This window comes from Podarcis melisellensis, assembly GCF_964234715.1.
Source record: "Podarcis melisellensis genome assembly, chromosome: 6".
Lineage (NCBI taxonomy): Eukaryota > Metazoa > Chordata > Lepidosauria > Squamata > Lacertidae > Podarcis > Podarcis melisellensis.
The window spans coordinates 54,832,349-54,852,153 of NC_138538.1; the positions used below are offsets into that span (position 1 = coordinate 54,832,349).

General features: G+C 38.7%; 1 protein-coding gene across 1 annotated transcript in view; it reads right to left on the bottom strand.

Annotated features, from left to right (window-relative positions):
* FAF1 (Fas associated factor 1) overlaps positions 1-19,805 on the bottom strand; it is a 166,837-nt gene that overhangs the window by 37,366 nt on the left and 109,666 nt on the right. Inside the window, exon 13 of the mRNA XM_081913955.1 lies at positions 14,423-14,577. Coding sequence (XP_081770081.1) covers positions 14,423-14,577 — 155 coding nt within the window. The remainder of the gene's footprint in view (positions 1-14,422; positions 14,578-19,805) is intronic.

Below are 19,805 nucleotides of genomic sequence, written 5' to 3' on the forward strand. Positions count from 1 at the left end.
AGCCCAAGACATTTCAAGGTTTAAATAGCATGTTCTACTCTGCAATGTGATGTAGAACCAGATGCTCTGTAGTACAACAAACTCAAAGGTTGTAGTATATTTTAACAGGCCTCCTGATGATGAAATCTATAGTTTATTTTTCTGTTATCACAAATATATAAAACAATTGGGGCCTCTCAAATATGCAAAGAGGAATGAGAAATTTGGTTATCCTGTTACAGCAATCCCAAGGCCAGATAAAACAAACTTTTTAGCAGGGGCAGTGTGCCTTGGCATTCACAACTAAAGTGGTTAACAGGTTAATAAATATGGGGTCTATCTGCTCCAAAGGCATTGCTAAAATAAAGAGCAAATAAGAGAAAAATGGGGGAGGTGAGAGAGTGCTAAATGATATGAATAAATTCTACTCCAATAATATATCTCCATATGCTTTAACATCTGGGGAAGCATGTCTACAATACATTCTCCTTTCATTCACAAGCATGGACTTCTGTCACACATTCATTTTCTGGTGGAATTCTCAACTTTCAGACCATTAACACTAATCATATGGCTGTTAACAGCACTTAGAACATTTAGAGCAAGCACTTAGAATGCATACACATCACACCATTTTACTATTATCTACAATAATTGTATTGAAAGGCTTCTGGAGGTGCTGCAATGGAAGGAGGAAGAAAAGTGATGATGTGTGGGTCTAGGTAAGTTTTCCTTCCATTTTTGAGTCCTGTGCTCTGGTGTAAGACAACTGACTTACGCCACAGGTTGGGACAAAAAAAACCTCCTGTCTTTTAGTCCCACGCTCTGGCATGGCCAAGCCAAAGCGGGACATCTGGGATTGGGATCAGAAGCCTTTCATGGAGTTTAACAAAATAATCAAACAAAAATTCAAATATCCCCAAATACATATTAAGACACTAAAAACACTGCATCACAAACTTTATCAATACAGTTGCAACAACATAGCTGTTGGACTCCAGGTAATATTTAACCTCAAAGACTAAGAGGAAAAAATGCATGTTCAATTGGCTTTGGAAAACTGACAGTAAGAGGGACAAGTTACCGGTAATCCCTACAGGGAAAGAGTTCCACACCTGGGGTGTGACGACAGAGAAGGCACCATATGAGGGTAACCTCTGCTTCACTGCATCTCCTGAAGTATTTTTGAACAAATCTTTCAAGAGTCCAACAGAATTTCAACACTGACTTTTGTTGAAATTTCTAAAAATGAATGAAACTGACTGAAGTACCACTTCCTAGGATTTCAGAAGTGGTAGAATCAGTTTCCTTAAGATAAGTCTCTTACTCAGGCAGAAAGAAAGAGATCTACTTAGAATTCTGCATGCTGTTTCTAATTTTCAAACACAAAACATTTAACCATGTTTTGAGCACCAAGCTCCACCTGTTTACCAAGAGCAGGAAAGATAGAGAAAGCAGTTATGATTGCAGTCATATACTCACACTTACTTGGAAGTAAGCCCCATTGAACTCAATGGTTTTCACTTCTCAGCCATTGTAAATATGATTGGGTCATATACAAGGTAACTGGTATCTCAGTTACAACTGCTACATATGCACCGGAATAAACTACAAGGCTCAAAGTAATGTAATGACGCCTTTTAGTTGAATCTTTAGATGCTGAATTTGTCATCAAGACACAACATACAGTACCATCCTGAAAGGTTCAGTGTGCTGGTATTGTTGCATGAAGTTGTGTGGATAACTATGAACACACCAAAACATTAGGGCTCAAAACAACATGGAATGGCACCAGAAATCTATCATTTGTGACATCTCACTTCACAGAAACACCACTTCTGATTACCATGGCTCTGTCACACTGTATTGAATGGATAATTGAACTCATCCCCAAAGAAATCTAGCAAACCTAACTTTTGCTGTACTTCACATGACTATACACATGACTATACAAATCTGCAAGTATTGTGTATTGTACCCTTTACTAGGTATCAGCAACTAAACTTAAGAGCTTCAGAGTAAAATACAAATCTAGAAAAAATAAATACCAACAGAATAAAAGTTGGGGACTTATTTAATTATGAAATACATATATTGCTTTATACCTAGAGATAATATTTTAATATAAAATTTGTAAGTTCAATTAGTAGCAATAAAAATCAATGACTTTTACTCAAGAGTTATGCTTCTGGATATAGTACTAGCCTTCTTCACTTTCATACTTACTAGTGCAGTCTTAAAATAATAATTCTAAGCTTTTGGCCAAAAAAATGCCTTCATCCATTAGCATACTGAAGTCTGGCATTAGTATTCTTAACACGATCCTGAATAAATGAAAAAACTGATAAAGCTTTTCTCTTCCATTAGAGGACTGTTTGAAATTAGCATTTCTTTCAAGAGAAAAGGGTAGCTTATGATATGTTTTCAGATCTGATGGTAAAAAGTAAATGTCATAATAATAATGAATTATGAAAGACCAAATGCAAATATAGAATGCTTTAATAAGATCCAATTTAATAAAGTCTGTAAAAATAATGGACTTTTAATAACACAGGTCACAAAAGGCAAAACAGTGGAAATTCTGAGGACTAGCCACTGGTACAGGCTTATTAATTCTTAATTATGTTCATGAAAGGCAACTTAAATCATGTGTTTTCTTATGCCTTATGATAATATTTTAGGTAACAACTGATCTTGAAATGTATGCACTATCTGATGAGCAAAGTCCTGTTGTCTCATGCATTAGAAGGTAAATCTATTTGAAAAGACAAGCGGCATTAAAATGTCACAGGCTGAGAAGCATTTGATATCAAAATCCAAAACAGAATCACGGCACTTCGTTTTCCTATCAGCGGGAAAAATCTCAACATCTACACTTCAGAAACCTAGAATGACAAATAATGGAAGTCAAAACTAGGCTTGCTATTGAGAGCTGCTAAAAGTCTGAAAACAAATTAGACCCAACTTTGAATCTCCACTGGCCTCGTTTCAGTAGAATATATAAACTTAAGATGGAAGCCATGGAACACATTTGTTTATTAAGGGTAAAATTAAAAAAATATTTCAGAATAATGGAAGTGCGTGTGGCATCATTTGAATGCGTCATAAGGCTGCCACCACTGAATGGAAACTAGAGGGTTGTGATGCCAGAGACTCTCTGATGTTACTAGTGGGTGGTGTTTGGCAGCTGCAGAGACTTTCAGGGTAGTTTGCACTGTGCAAGCTCTATGCTCCTGGAAGAGGACAGTCAGATTGAAGATGTCCTTGGGCTGCGCTTTAAGCAAAGTTACTCAAGAAGACCAGCTCCTCCAAACTTGAGGATAAAGAGAGGACAAATGGCAAAACAACAACAACAACAACAAAACAACTGCACTGGATATAACTTTGCTCTAATTGTGCCATTCAATCGACAGCGTTCTGACCCAGTCTGCGCACCATGGTAACCAAAGCTCCTGTTTTGCTTCTCCCCTATGGCAAACAGGAGCAACAAACCACAATTGCTGGCTTACTGTTACATCTGAACTAGGGACTGTAGTTGACTTCGATCCAACATGAAGCCAAGATTTGTTCTCGGCTTACCAACTGTGGTGGGTATGGATCAAATGAACGACAATCCTAATTTGGAGTTCCTTGTTGCTGGTGCTACTTCTGGCTTCTGCTTGGCTGGTGTTGACCCGTGACAAGCCTTTTTTGGTAGTGGCTCCCCATTTTTAGAATAGCCTCCTTGGTGAGGTGCAGTTGTCTCCTTCATTATTGACTTTCAGGCAAAATTTAAAGACATTCCTGTTTACCCAAGCATATGATGGCTATGAGCTACTGGCCATGGCAACCTCGAAATTAGTAACTGTGAAGCTATGTGATTGTTTTTAAAAGTTTTAAGTGGTTTTAAAATGTTTTAAATATGTTTATCTTAAGTTGTTTTGTTTTAATGTAACATTTGCTGCTCTGGGATCCTTTGGGAGAAAAAGCAGCATACAAATAAGTAAAATACACTAAGCCAAGGATTGTGGTTTGCTGCTCCCACTAGGAGAGGAGTGAAGCAGGTGTAATCTCCACATTGGCTGTAAACAATCAACTATGGTTTACCATGATATAGAAACTGGACCAGTGATTTATTACCACAACCAAATTTGAATTCTAAATAAATTAATCTTAAGCATCAATCTGGTAAAACCAATTTGATGAGCCATGACCTGAAGGTCAGTTCTAGAATTATTTAAGGTCAATCAAATCAGCCCCTTGAAGATAAGAGACAATATACGCTGACCTATCTGCCGGGGTTTTTTTTTTTTTTAAGATAAAGCTTAAAAGTATCTTTCCTCATAGAAGAGATGCTTTAGTGTCTTTCCAAAGCAAAAAGAATACTTGTTGAATATTAAACACGTAAGACATGTAATTATTTAACATTATTAATTTTATACTCTGCAAAGTCAACACAAGTCTCATTAAAATGTTAATTTAAGAATAACATTTTATGTATTAATATTTAAATTTTAAATGTAAAACTGAAGGATGTGATATGTAATATTTAAACAGGGTATCTATGCATGATTGTCTTAGTACAGTCTGCATGTGAACCACTTAACCCCAACTTTCTTTAAAGACAATTGCTATTTTTTACTGGGCTCACACCATTTCTTGCTACATCTTTCTGCAGGCAATGACACTTTTATTGCAATCAGTCCAGTCAACACTAAACTAATTGTTTCTGTTTAGGAAGTTTATTTGAAAATATTAAGATTGTTTGAGGCTATGTGCCTCTTTATCTGTAACTCTCAGAGTAGATACAGTTGAGCTTGATGGATTAGCCATTAAAATAATACAAAGCTAAAGAAATATAAAGGCCCCATCCTGCTATAAGCCACTGTGACTAATTTACATATTACTTACTGTCCATGATTGCCACTGAAAACTTTTCCACTTGTGTATCCATATGGTGTGTGTTAAAAAGGTGTTTTGAGCCAGGAATCAGGTTCACCTGCTGAACAGCATCCTGAAAGGGGAGGAGGTGGGGTGACTCCACCTGCAGTTGATCAGCCTTCAAGGACTCAGAGGGGAAGGCACTGGTGAGAACCAACTGGCTTCAGCCTTCTTAAGCAGTTTCCAACAGGAATCAATTGCTGGTAACAATGCTAGTAGTTCTTGGCCCTACCTTGCTGCTCCCTGCTTGTCTTGACCCTGCAACCAATGATCACTGGATTCCCTGACCCCTAGACTGTCTGGTCATGTGGATTGCTGTTTGCCTGACCCTAGGACTGGACCTGACTTTGAATGCTAACTCTGCCTCCAGGCATGTACACCTCAGAGACTCTCCCATTCCACTGAGCTCAGCAACCAGACTATGACAAAAGGTGTCTACCTTTTTTTTTTAATCAGTCTACACTAGCATCACAAAACTACGAAGCAGTTAGAAGGCAAAAGTGTGCATTTAAATGTTCCTCCTCACATCATTAATAGCAGGGAAGGGTTTTGAAGTGGCAACAACAGATGGAAATTGGTCCTTAGAAGTACAACGAAGAGTGTGGTAGTTCTGTTCTCCGTAATGTGCCATTTTGCAAATCTACACAAATAGAACAGTAACCATGGGTGAGTTATTCATAATTCATTTGGGGAAGCAGAAGACTGGCAAAGGTCATTATTGAGTGATAAAATCGCCCCAACTTTGCCCATGCCCAAGGAGTTACTGTGATGAGGCTCTGGCCTGCAGACTAGAACAGTCTATTCCTCCCAGCTATCCGGCTTCTATTAGCTCTGTTACAAGTTGAGAGAGAAAGGAAAGAGGGAAGCATAAAAAAAGAACAGCTCTACAGGTTTGGAACATTTTAAACTCAGGAGTTAATCATCACAGAAAATTTATTAGCATACAGTTATGTTCCACTTATGTGTGGGGCAGCAAAAGAGGTTGGAGAAAATATTTTGGGGAGTGGAAGCAGCTACCTCATATTAGCCCAGGAGAAATACCAGATTATATAACCTCTTGAAGATCAGTGGCTCTGTGAGGGATTTTAAATTCAGGTAGCACTTCAAGCATGAGGGGGGCATGACACTGCACAGTATGATCCAAGAAAGGGTATTCTTATGATCCCTCTGCAAATGCAGTGCTAGTTACAGCAATGCCCGATTGTCAAAGACTCCATACTTTAAAAAACTAGGTGTAATAATCTTGTTGCTTACTGAGTCCTCCTGATAAGAAAAAGGCCAAGCACCCACATAGATTTTGTTAAATGTCTTTGTGATTTTGATAACAGAATCGTTGAGATATTACTGATGCAGCTGTAGGCTTTTGTAAGTGTAAATGGAATTGTGCCCAAATGCCTTCACTCTTTTTTCCTCAGAGGCCGGCATCAGCCAACCACTCTTCTGCATCACAGCTCTTTTACAAATAGCACCACAGGATCCTATTCTTTTGCACCTTCTGCTCTACAAGTCTGAGCGATGAAAGGACTTGACACTGAAGATGTTTCGGCCACATCGTTATCAAAAAAGTCATGATGCACAGTTCTACAACAGGATTTTCCCTCTTTATAATGTCATGACAGTCCTAAGGTTTCTCAACACAGGGGAGCACTGGACCAACTAAGGCTGCAATGTTACACGCTTCCCTTAAAGTAAGTTTTATTGAATTTGTGGGACTTAGTAGGTATGCAAAGGATTATACTGTTAATGATGTATTTAGTATGGGCTAATCAAGGTGCAGATGAAATGCCAGAAGGTTACAGCTGTAATGGTTTTTTTTTATGAAGCAAATACAACTTTATATATTTCCAGAACCTGGTCTCTATCTTGATCTGAAAAAAAAAATATTTCCAGTAGCACCTTAAAGACCAACTAAGTTAGTTCTTGGTATGAGCTTTCGTGTGCATGCACACTTCTTCAGGTACCTGGTATCTGAAGAAGTGTGCATGCACACGAAAGCTCATACCAAGAACTAACTTAGTTGGTCTTTAAGGTGCTACTAGAAGGAATTTTTTTTTGTTTTGACTATGGCAGACCAACACGGCTACCTATCTGTAACTTGATCTGAAAAGACATTGGTATTAATTTGGTAACCTCATGCAGGGATGGAGTCTACATGCTACACTACATAAAAGGCTTCTTTTGAGTTAAAAACAACATATACTTGGATCTTAAGAGAATGTATTGTGTTAATTTCAATTCCATAACTAAGGGCCTTGTGTACAATCCATCCAACTATACTCATCTTCATTGGAGCCTTTGCACCATAGCCTAGCAAGTTTCTTTCAAAGGCAAGGATGCAATAGCCTGCTTCTCTGTAACAGACTGGGAGTGGTGCATATAAATCTAATGGTTATTCACGCATGTATGTTTTCTCCATGCAACAAAGAGATCAACAAGTTGTTGTTGCTGTTAAAATTAATGGCCACAAAGTGGCAAAACAGTTTACTGAACGGCAAAGAGGGGAGCTAATAAAGAGTTCCTTTACTCAAATTGTACAGCAGAGGAATGCATGGTCACCAACAAATCGGCATAAGAATTAAAACAGTTCTGTCAGTCATCACTAACTGCATCAGAAAACCACCCAGGGCATACCTCTAGCATCCAAACAACAACATACTAGACAGACAGCAACGCCACTGGTGATCCACAACAATTTCTTACAAACTTGCTACCTGTTGAAAGAATTGCATTTTTCCAGATATGACATACTGAAAATTTGAGTGCAAGGAAACAGTGATTTCTCCCACAACAGGATATAATTATGAAGAAAAATATATGGACTGTGAACCAAAATGAGAAATCAATACATATTTACTGTGCAATAAGAATTTTATTTGTGAGGGAAAGCTTTTAATCAGTTTTCAAGACTCTAGTTTTAGGACTTTTCCATTCTAGATTTTGATTTTTCATTTATCTAAATACTGACGCTAAACTGATATATTTTAGAGCAGGCATTCCTTGCTGCATTGCATGATGCTCTCCTATACATACAGAATCAACACAAGGAGTAGAATACCAGCAGGCATTCATTGGTGAACGGTTTAGAAGCACTGCAACATACAGCAACATACAGCTGGAGCAGCTTCAACAGTTCACAGTGAGGAGTTGTAAGCCAATGCCACCCCTTTCCTGATGCCCCTGCAATTGAGGGGCTATGGAGTAGGAACCCAGGACTGAGGCCACTGCTCAATTGGAGTTAGATGTAGCACCACAACAGTTTCTGGAATGTATTCTTGCTTAATTCATTGACTAAAGATTCTGCACATAGAATCATTTCAAGAGCAGAACAGCCTATCCTTCAGCGGTACAAGAATTCTGCGTATTAATTTGATGACATGAGCCTAGGGAGTATTGACTGGCATGCAATGTTATTTGGAGTACCGTATTTTTCGCACCATAGGGCGCACTGGACCATAGGGCGCACCCATTTTTTGGGGGGGAAATAAAGGGGAAAAAATTATTTCCCCCCCCCCCCAGGCGCGGGGCTGGGGCGGGGGAAGCTCGAGCTTCCCCCGACCCCAGCCCGCAAACAGGCAGCTCTCTGCAAGCCGTGGGAGCACTCCCGCTGCTTGTGGAGAGGTCCGCGAAGCCTGGGCGCGCTGAGCTCAGCGCGCGCAGGCTTCGGCATGCTGGCAACTCTCCGCAAGGAGCCGGAGCGCTCCGGCTCCTTGCGGAGAGGTCCGCGAAGCCTGGGCGCACTGAGCTCAGCGCGCGCAGGCTTCGGCATGCTGGCAACTCTCCGCAAGGAGCCGGAGTGCTCCCGCTCCTTGCGAAGAGGTCCGCGAAGCCTGGAGAGCGTGAGGGGTCGGTGCGCACCGACCCCTCTCACTCTCCAGGCTTCAGCGAAAGCCTGCATTCGCACCATAGGACGCACACACATTTCCCCTTCATTTTTGGAGGGGAAAAAGTGCGTCCTATGGTGCGAAAAATACGGTAATTTAAACAAAAAACCAAGCCAGATCAAAGGAGGAAAGTTGTGCACCTTTAACATTCATAAACCTATAGGTCATCAATCACAACTTTCCTTTTCTAGATGTGGAGGCCTTAATGTCCTTTTGATACATATTTCAAAACACCTAACAGGGTATCATCTCAAAGAGTATATATGTTTAAATATGGATCTTCCTTGTTTAGTAGACATATTCAGCATTACAAACAGCTCTTGCACTATCTGAATACAGGCTGTGTGAAGAGACAATCACCTTTCATCCCTTCCCTTTTTTCTTCATTTCTTGCTATTAGGAAACCATTCACAAGTGCAACCCTGAACAATGTTATGCAGTAATTATGACTACATGACAAAGAGATGTGAACAATTACTGAGGCTGTTTTGAAACCCTATACTAATAAAGTCATTAGATGCTGCCCTTGCCATGATCCTTCTAAAAGCTTCTGAAGTTACAAGAGCACACAGCATTGTTTGTAGGGACAATTGCTGCTGGCAGAATGCAAACCTTGAGTTTAACCATGCTTCAAATTGATCTTGACATTCTGTTAAGACCACCACTAAAATCAAAAGCAAAGGAGAAAAGGAGAAAATGAGCGGGTGGGATATAATCAAGAAACAGGAGGGTTTCCTCCTCAACTTCTCTCCTCTGCTTTTTCTACAAAACATGCCACAGACAAAATGACAAACTTGCCTGGTAGTAAATCTTTATTTCTTAAAACATTAATTAGACTCCTGACCCGGGCACCTTTAAGCACCTTTGATAATTATGTTGTTGTAATAAATTGAACTGTTTAAATTATTATAGACAAAATAGAAACAATTTCTGACAAACTTAGACAAAAGTCTAAGAATGGACTGCTATCTAAACAGGAACAGATCCAATTCTTTTGCAAGTTACCTCTTGCTGAATTTTATTTCATTCCATGAGAAGCCATCAGAACTGAAGGCAAGTGGGTGATGCTTAAACTGGCTGCTGTATTTTTCATGTCTTCCAACTAAATCACAAAGTGACATTGATTTAGAACATGTATTTGACTTAAAATGGTTATCTCCCACTTTCTCTATTGACTTAAAAACATTCAGAAGTGGCAAAGACCAGACTAAAAGGGCATCTGTCATCACTTGCATGTGAACGGAGACCAGTACATACAAAAGCAGTAAATCTACTGGTTTTCATTCAGATGAACTAGCAAAAAGGATGTATGATATGTGAATCTGGCTAATTATTTGGTCATGGAAATAAGGAAATGTGTATGTCAATTACCCCTTTCTTAAGCTGAGACACTAAAGGAGAAATAAACATTTTAAAATTAAGACTAGCAAGCACCGGCCAAGGAAAAGAGGATTTGAAATATTGTACTCAAGGGCTTGGGGCTAAACACAACAAACAGACATGTGTTTGGTCAATGAGTTTGATCCTGAATTGCTGATGAGTTATAACCATGTGCATAGAAATTGATATGATTCTTCAGTAGCTGCTATTATTTAACTTGCATTTTATTTAACTTGATAAATTAATTGTGGCTTTGTTGGTTTTTTATGGTTTATGTCAACCACTTTGGGTGCAAGAATAATAAACTTTATTTGCTGCTAACAATAATAAGGCCATCAGGTAAGGATGAGCATCAGTGCTCCACTGTGGACTTCCTGGCCCCACATAATCTCTTTCAATCCTCCATCATAATGAGAGGAAGGTAAAATGCAATTTTAGGTCTTACTCCTTCTGCAGATAATAGCGGCTCTGAATAAAGGCTGCAGAGTGAGGAAATGGAGGGAGAAAGAACCAATAGGCTGCAGTAGTAATGCACCTGGTTTGGCAATCCAATTGTCCGCTTTTCAAATTGGGCGCTACTTTCTGGAAATATGCATACAATAGCTTGGATTCTAAGAAAAGCAAGCAGAAGGAAGTTCACAGAAGGAAAGGTCCCTTCCTCCCCTATCCCAGCAGCCACCTGTGCTATCACCAGCTTCTCCAGAGGATCAGGGGCTCCTCCTGAACAACATGAAAAAAGGTATGATGGGGGTTTCTAGAGGAGGGAGAACCCACCCAAAATCAAGTCTGACCCTCCAGTTGGAGGAACAATTTTTCTATGAATGTCTTTCCACCCACTTAAGAGTCCAAGACATTTGCTTTAATTTTCAATAAAATATCTAACCTTAATCTGTCCTCATACCACCAAAGTGACAGGTCCATATTAAGTTAACAGATATTTGTAGATACACATAACAAAGTCTATCAACAATCATAGCCAGGACTTTATATTTTTAATATATTGTGTTGGGAAGATAGTAATTTAATATTACCCCATCTGTTAGATTTATATTGAAGTAGCCTTCACAATTTTCATGTGATAGCACTATGGTCTCTAGTTAGCAATTCCTCACTATCCCCATGCTGCATGAATAACCCTGCAGCCTAAGAGTAACCTAAATTTATATGTATATATTAAGTATTAATTGTATTTTGACCTTCCCTATGCTCCACCTAGAATGGAAGCATGGCTGGGAGGGAAAAGAGAAGGCTCTCTCAGTAGCTGCACCCAATATCCTACCTCATGAAATGTGGCTGGCACCCTCTGTCATTGTTTTTCACTGGTTGTTGAAGACTTTTTTCTGGCAGGTTTTTCTTTTATGAGGTAGACAATGTTGTAATGATTTTTTAAAAAACTGCTGATGTCATCTCTTTTGAAAAGTTTTTTTGCTCGTTTTATTAAATCGCAATCTTTATAGGCTGTAAGACACCCTGAGCAGAGTGTATTTATACAAGAAGGGTGGTTATAAATGCTCTAATGAAATAAAATTAAATAAAAAATCGTTTGTTTATATATAGCCATTTGAAAACTGCTATACAATAATTCCTTTGTCATAAACTGATAGCAAAACCCAAACGTGTAAGCTTAAGCATCTTATTGTATTTCACAATCAGGTTCTAGATCCATTGAGAATAGCTATAAAGCCTTAAACAAGCCCTTTATTAAGTGTTTCTAAAAGTGTCATAAGGAGTTAATAGGACACAGCTGTACAGACTCTTTCTAATAAGCAGCTTCTGTCGCTTTGGTCACCACAGGTGTCTCTGTAACCTGCAAACTCTTATAACTAGTGTATCAAAGTTGTGCTACTTAATAGACTTCTTTAGTAAAACACAACAAAGCAATGACATGCCTGTTGATTGTCAGTCATAAAAAAACCTCCCTCAAACACAGATTTTCAAAAGAAACTACACTGCAATTTTTTGTCATTGTAAAATAAAAGAAACTAGAGAATTAAACAGAGACTAGAACAATATAACAGCAGGCAGTCGACTGAACTTAGCCACTGCAGATGGTTTAGAAATAGTGTTTCCTTCGACACCAAGTTGTGGGATAAAAGGAAAGGAGGGAACTCCCTACCCCCAGTGAATGGCAGCATGTAAGATTTAGCCCAATCTCTTGTCCACATATTTTGCCGTGTTAAAAAGCATAGTTACTCCATTCATATCTGTGTTAGAAAGTACTTTTTATCCCTCTTTTCAATAGTAATTAAAACAATTAAAAGCACGGGTCAACACTGTGAGCTAATCTAAATTAAATTAAGATTATGGTAAATGCATCCAAGTAGTCTGTGGAGTATTATGCAAGAACATTGCATGTTTCAGTCTTAATTTGAAAAGTTAACTGCAATTAACTCATTTGTAAGTTACCGGGCGGCATGGTGGAGGAATGCACATGTCAGTGAACTAGTCCGATAGGAACACAAAACCATGTGATTTCTTAAGTGCTCTGTTTATATTAAGTAACAATTATCAATAGCAACATGGAATGAGACCATCATTGAAGTTAATAAAAAGGAGATCAGCTACTACAATTTTAAGATCCTTCCATCATAAAAATATATAGACATAGGCTCATTGGTACATACAATATTTCTAAAGACTATCATGATGAATGACATAACCCGCACATTCCACCAGTTACAGAAAGAACTTTGGTAAGGAACTATTGCCAGCAGACAATTAAGTGCAATCTAAAGCCCAACAACTGTATCACCATATGGGAAAACTTCTGCCTTTATTTATCACAATTAGGCTGCATTTGACGAAAGTCAAATGGATCAGATTAAACCCAGTGTAGCAATTCTGGTTATTTTTCATATTACAAAACTTTCCCACATGAGCTCAACACAGAGGCCCTTCAAACTAAACTTCCTGTGGGGTATTAAAAAACTATTAATAACAAAGAGACAGATGGGAAATGGGTGTTTGTAGATGGTTCTGATATTACACTTACATATCTATGCAACGCAATATTCTATACAGTTCATCAGGATGTGGGAACAGGTTGCAACTTGCTTACACCCTACAGGTCCATCCCACTGCTTTATTCTATCCCATAACAGAAAGTTCTCTCCTTTCTAATTCCCCATCCCAGACACAACAGATCACTGCATCAATCTGCAGGAGGTTTGCTACACTTCCTTCTTATACCACCCTTGAAGTCATTCTCCAAGTCTGAATCTTTATACAGCCAAACTGGCACCACCACACACACAGGGGAAGTATCATCAGGTGTGGAGAGAACCCAATGGTTTCCACCCAAAATGAAAAATCTTTAGGAAAACACAACCCTGAGGAAGAAACCCCAAAACAGGTAAAAGAGGACTTGGTATGTGTCAATCGGCACAGAAATCCTGATTTAGTATTGGGGGCTAATAGACAGAAAATCAAGTGGAGGAAAAAGAATACAACAGAGTATGTGCTGAAAAAAGGCATGACTGGTAGGCTAGAAATCTGAACTGAAGAAGGCCACACTGGCCCAGTTCACTTTACATCTTAAGCCATAGTAAAAATAAACTATGAAATAAACAATTTGAATGAGCAGCATGCTAGTGCATGCGTCTCAAAAGTGGATGCATTTCAAAAGTCCACATTATGCTGCTCTCCTAATCTACATATTTTTCCACACATGGAACAGCAAGCTAGTTAGTTTCCTTCCTGGCATGGAAGCAGCAGGAATGGAAGAAGAGTGAAGAATGGGCATTTGAGCAGTGTGTACCAGCAAGATCATTCACATTGAACTATAGTTTATTTTAACTACAGTTTAATATGATGTGTGAATCAGATCACCGCATCTCTTTGTTGAAGGTTCCACTTGTTGATAAAATGCTTTCCAGGTCTTCATTGGGTGATGGTGACTCTAAATGTATCCTCCAAGGCGCCAGAAAAGGATGCAGTCATAATGCCCCTCACTCAGATATTTCACTGGTTCTCTTGCTCACTCTCCTCATTCACCTAACCCTGGCAGACAGGAGGAAGAGAATGGCCCAGGAGACTTGTGAATGAACAGAGTGGGGAAGGGTGTGTTGGACCCACAGTGGCGGCATCCTGAGAACATTAGCCTGTGAAAAGTAAATCACTGAACAATAAAGGCGGCGGGGGGGGGGAGCAGTCCCAAAATCTATTATTTAAACAGAAGGTATACTATGTAACATATATTATAAAGATACACTGAGTTTCCTGAGTTCTTAAAACAGTTTAATATTCAACTCCAAATTATTTACCTTGCTCTGTTTGCTTCTTTTGTCATATCCCATGCCCAGGTTATGAAGTTCTGACTAAGGTAGGAGACGATAGATTCGGCACAAAGCATTTGAGAACAGAACACGTTGGTTAGCACACTTTCGTCATGGTGGAGGTAGACAGCAAGCAGCTTTCTCTGAAAAACGGGGGGGGGGGGGAGTGTTAGCATGATATTTTGATTTATTTGCCCACACCATCACCACTTTCAGATATAAGTGAAATTTCTGTCTCAGCCCTAACCAAATATTTTGGAGGCATCCTATTGATATTGCTGGAACATCCTTTCACCTATCTCAGCACCCAGCACTCCGCTGCTGCTTCCATAGAAACAATTCTTTGTTTAATGGTATTTGGAGAGAAAGTGAACTACTCTATTCTTGCGATCAAGAGCCCATGGCCAAAATGTTTATTTAAGAACATTTTTTCTACAGAAATAATAATGTTGTGACTATTATATAAAAAGAAGAAAAGTTTACATTCTGTCATGATCACCAAAATTGAATTTAGAATTTAATCAGTTGCAAATACTTACTACTGTACAACCAATAGCTGATTTTAATGCAATGGCATTAGGATAGGAGGTTTACTATGCATTAGGGAGAGGGAGAATTAAACAAGGGATGTAGCACCTTATTTCCTTTTGTGCACAGCAACACACACACACAAAATGGATCTAGGGAAATTGTGTATTCAAAAATTTCTCTGGATATGGGGCAAAATCTCTCATTTACTTGGGTTTTAGTCCTATGGAAAGAGCATTCCTGTGCAAACTAATCCCTGATTCCCAGGCCACATGGATAAAACTATATTGTGCATTGGGTAACATCCATCTGTTCACAAAAGGGACAGAGATCCAGCAGAAAGGGGTGAGGCAAGACAAGGCAATTTCCCCTTCCCCAAGCAGCTCACACTGTTCTGCAGGGTACCCAACTCTGGAGCAGCATGGGAAACTTGCCTCACCCACCACTAACCCCTCCACCCAAACTCCATTCAGTCTCGATCTAACAGAGTATATTTATCTCATAACAACACTGGTTTTTGTTTCAATTTTCTTTTAAAACTACCGGTAACTAAATTGTTGAGTTTACAGTAAGTTTAATAATGTTACTCTATCACACTATGCTGTTGCTTTGTTTTACCCAACATCTCAGGGAAATTGATAACTATCAAATTGTCTAGATTCTGAATTACGTTTGAAAATACAGTAGCTGATATAAAAAGAAAACTCACCAAAAAAATTCTGATACCACACAACTCATAGCTTGGAAATGTTATATAAAATTTTACAACATAAAATTTCATTCATTTACAATTTAGATAAACCTAAGTATTAATTTCACAGGTAGTTTCAAATCGTAGTTTCATAGGTAGTTTTGTACTGCTGGCAGTTTCACAAGAAACATTATTCCAGGAGGCTGCAGTGGCAAAGTCCACCCTAGGAAGATGAGGTATAGTTCAGTTCCTAATATTTCAGCTTCTGTAGACAACAGACAAATTTAACTGAAACTTATTAAAATATTGTCCTGTTAATAAACCCAAAACTTACCAATCTGCAACTTTTTTCAACTAGCCTAAGAAAGTAGGAGCCTGTATTTCCATGGTGGAAATATGGGCTTCTTGGGTTTTGTAAGTGCCTTCTACCAAATGGACTGATGTGGGGAAGATGTTTTGCTGGCTCCAGAAGCAGTGAATCCCATTCATCTGCTGCCAGCATGGGAACCAAGTGGGTTGGTGGAGCAGGGATGGCTTTGTCCACCAGCCTGCTCCATTTCCTTACAACCTATGGCTACCTGGCAAGCTGTTCTCACATAAGGCTATTAAACCGCTTCTTCTTTAAGAGTAATAATGAGCAAGCATCTTTCATGAAAACTATTGTCTTTTTATGATACATTCAGATCTGCCCCTCAAGGAATTGGTCAAGATGCAATTAGCTCAACACATAATGTGGGTTCTGAAATTGTGTTTCTGGAATACATTTTAAAAACAGTTTGCAATATGGCAAGAGGCAGGGGTTATAGGGAGTAAGAAATAGCACTGGGCATGCCCAAAGTAACTCTTTGGATCAGAGCCAATGTATTTAACCAGCTAAGAATTGCCAGTTAAAAATAAATATGTTGAATGCATAGAAACATCTGTTCTAACAACATATTCATTTAAATCAGCACATTTATAAAATACAGAGTTTGTGTAAGTCCTCAAAATCGATTTTAAAAGTATAAAACATTTCAACAGTAGACTTTGGAAAAGGGATTAGACATTTACATTAATGTTTGTCCGCTTTAATTTAAAAAGCGATTCAAAACCAAGTACACATGCACCAGAAAAGGCCACCAATAAGCCTAACATGCACAGTTCCATATAAGTGCAGCCAACAATGTTGACTGAAACTAAACTTGAAAATCCAGGGCACTAATGCACAATATCAGGCAATAAAACAGCATCTCAGTGGTGATATTTAATTTAAAAAAGAAGAAAGAGGCAGGAGAAGATCAGGCACTGTCTGTTTTGGAGGATCAGCCATTCTGCATTTCAAAGCGTGGATCTCTGCAATATCCAGGTTACTGTGCTAGAATCTCCACTATTATATAGCAGTTGTAAGAGAGGGAGGGCAAAGATGTGTTTACTCAGTGATTAGGGCCTTAGAATAAGCCGCTAGCTCCTAGAGAGACAGCTCACCACTTATTCATTTGGGCCAATTCACAAAGCCTAGAAAGATTAAACATCCATGCTGAGAAGACAAGCGAATGCAGACGGTGAAAAAGAAATAAAAATTCTTTAAAAACTCTTAGATGACTTCATTATTTTTTCCACAAGGAAACTTTAGGAAAGTGTTTAGTTAGAGAAAAACCCACATTGACCTCTCCCTAAACCCTTAATCTTTCCTTTGTGGTGGGACTGCTTTGTGGTAAGCGGATGGCTTTGCTCTCCTCTTTTCATTGGGAGCAGAGAAAAAAAGGCTCTTGAGAAACTCCTTTCGTCCCAAAGAAACAACCCCATGAAACTGTTAAATATAAGATTCCATGTGAATGAACTTTCCAAAATATGTACAGTTTAAAGCTAGGAGTTGAGGCCAAATACTAGAAAACAAGGCAGGTGCACACTTTAGCATATGTAAATTAGGAAATGGCCAAAAATATTTAACTACCCCCATTTATCGATTGAAATGCCATTTGGATTTCAAATTCAGATCATTCAGTTTGGCCATTTCTGGCACGAAGTAGAATCATATTCAGTCTCTTGGCTAAAGATGCCTTGGATTAAAAAATATATATACTAGAGTAGTAAAGATCCAAAAGTACTCTGGGAAGGAAATGACTACCAAATCTCAAAACTTCTAATTTACCAACATTAATAACAATTTCATTTAAAATATACAGGCAACATTTAGCAATAGTACGTGTAATGATTTGAGTCTGTGTTTTTCCTAATACCAAGAAACCTTGCATTTGCTACATTTCTACAAAACAATCAATTAAAAACAAATCCATACAAACTGTTTTGGATGAAGCAGCAGCGAAATCGTAAAACACAAGAAGAAACCATCAATCAAATTGCTGAGTGGTCTTGAGGAGGTTAGCTTTTCAGTGACCAAACTCCTTAGCAAAGTTCCCGGGAATGTATTAAGATAATAGGAGCTTTGTCCCTTTAGATCTTCCTCTGTGAGGAAGTGAGGTAACAAGATTACTAAAAGGGCATTATCTGGAGAAAGTATTACTTGGAAGTGACACCACTATTTAATTCTGAGGAAGATTTTTCTTCAAAGCACCTGAGCTAGCCGCCAAAATCCAAATGGCTCACAATGTGATTTGGGGGCCTAGCTTTTGAAAATCCTACCTGAGCTGTTGGCTTGAGTGAGTGAGGATTAAAACATGCCTAAATTCTCTTAAATTCTGTTTGGTTAATTTTGGTTTGTTTATTAAATTACCATGGTTCAGTCATTAAATATCAGATATTAGTATCTGGCATGATCTCTTTCCCTAGTGCATTGTTTCCTTTGGCAGACTTGCCTCAGAAAAGCACTTAATTTTTCAACCCAACAATCCTAAAAGGCAGAATATGCCACCATTTGAAATATATAGGCATGTATCCCTTAATTTTGAAATGCTAATTGCTTCTGAATGTAGGCGAAGCTTGTTAAGAATTATAAATTATTATTAAATCCAGTTTAATTTTCTGATCTTGCATTTGCAGCTATTTCCCCCCCTTCCATCAGTCTTAAGAAACCAAAGAATAAAGGGTATTAATAATAAGGTATTTAGTCATCAGCCCAAGAACAGTCCCGAATGACAGATAATATCGGAACAGAATAACAAAACAACTTTTATATCCACATTTTTCATTGTTTGTGGTCAAATCTCTTTTTAATTTTAAGTACAAAAGTATGTAAGACTTGTTTTATACTAAATAAAAAATATGTATGGGGTGTTCTGTTGCAGAATAACTATGTGGCCAATAAGGACTCTGTAGTCCTCAATTTGGTACCTTGTGCTAGAGAAAGGTAGCAACTGTGATGAAGATGAGCTCTGTGCATGCAAAGGGACAGCTGATTTGCTTGCATTATTGAAAGAAATGGCAAAGCTTGCTTACATATCACAAATGCATGTGACAACGTGCATGGACTTCTAAACCAGAGACAAAAACCTAATTAATCAACACCAAATATTATTTTTTGCTAGGGGATGTATGACCCTATTCAAAAGAGGCTATTGACCAATTATCTGGACTCAAGACCCACCAACCCACAGGGCTTCCATCTTGCCAGTTTACTGGCCTTTATCTAGCCCATCACTGAGTCCTAGCATCAGCCCAAGGATCGCGCAGCCTCTTGATTTGGCTATTTCAGATAAAAAGAGCTGGGTATCAGCAGCATACTGTTGACATTTCCCCCCAAATATCCAAATGATTGCCTTAAATGGCTTTTTATAAACAACATTAGGGACAAGATGATACCCCACAGCACCCCAAGGCCCAGGGTGCCAAAAGACAATCACCCAATTGAAAATGACCCAACACCTTCAATATCTATCCCACCAAATCAGCTTGGAAGGATACCATGGAGGATGATATCAAAAGCCACTGAGAGATTAAGTAAAAATAACAGGTTTGCACTCTGCCTGTCCTTGTCCCAATAAAGAGAGTGACCAAGGTCAATTTAGCCCTATAACTAGGCCTAGATCCAGATTGAAATGGGTCAAGATAATCTGTTTCATCCAAGAATACCTGCAACTGTTGAGACACAACCCTCTCAATCACCTTCCCTAAAATGGGAGTATTTGTGACCAGGCAGCAGTTGTCACAGACCAATAGGAAAAGCATAGGCTTTTTCAGGTTTCAGGTAATATGTTTGAACAATAATAGTCTTTT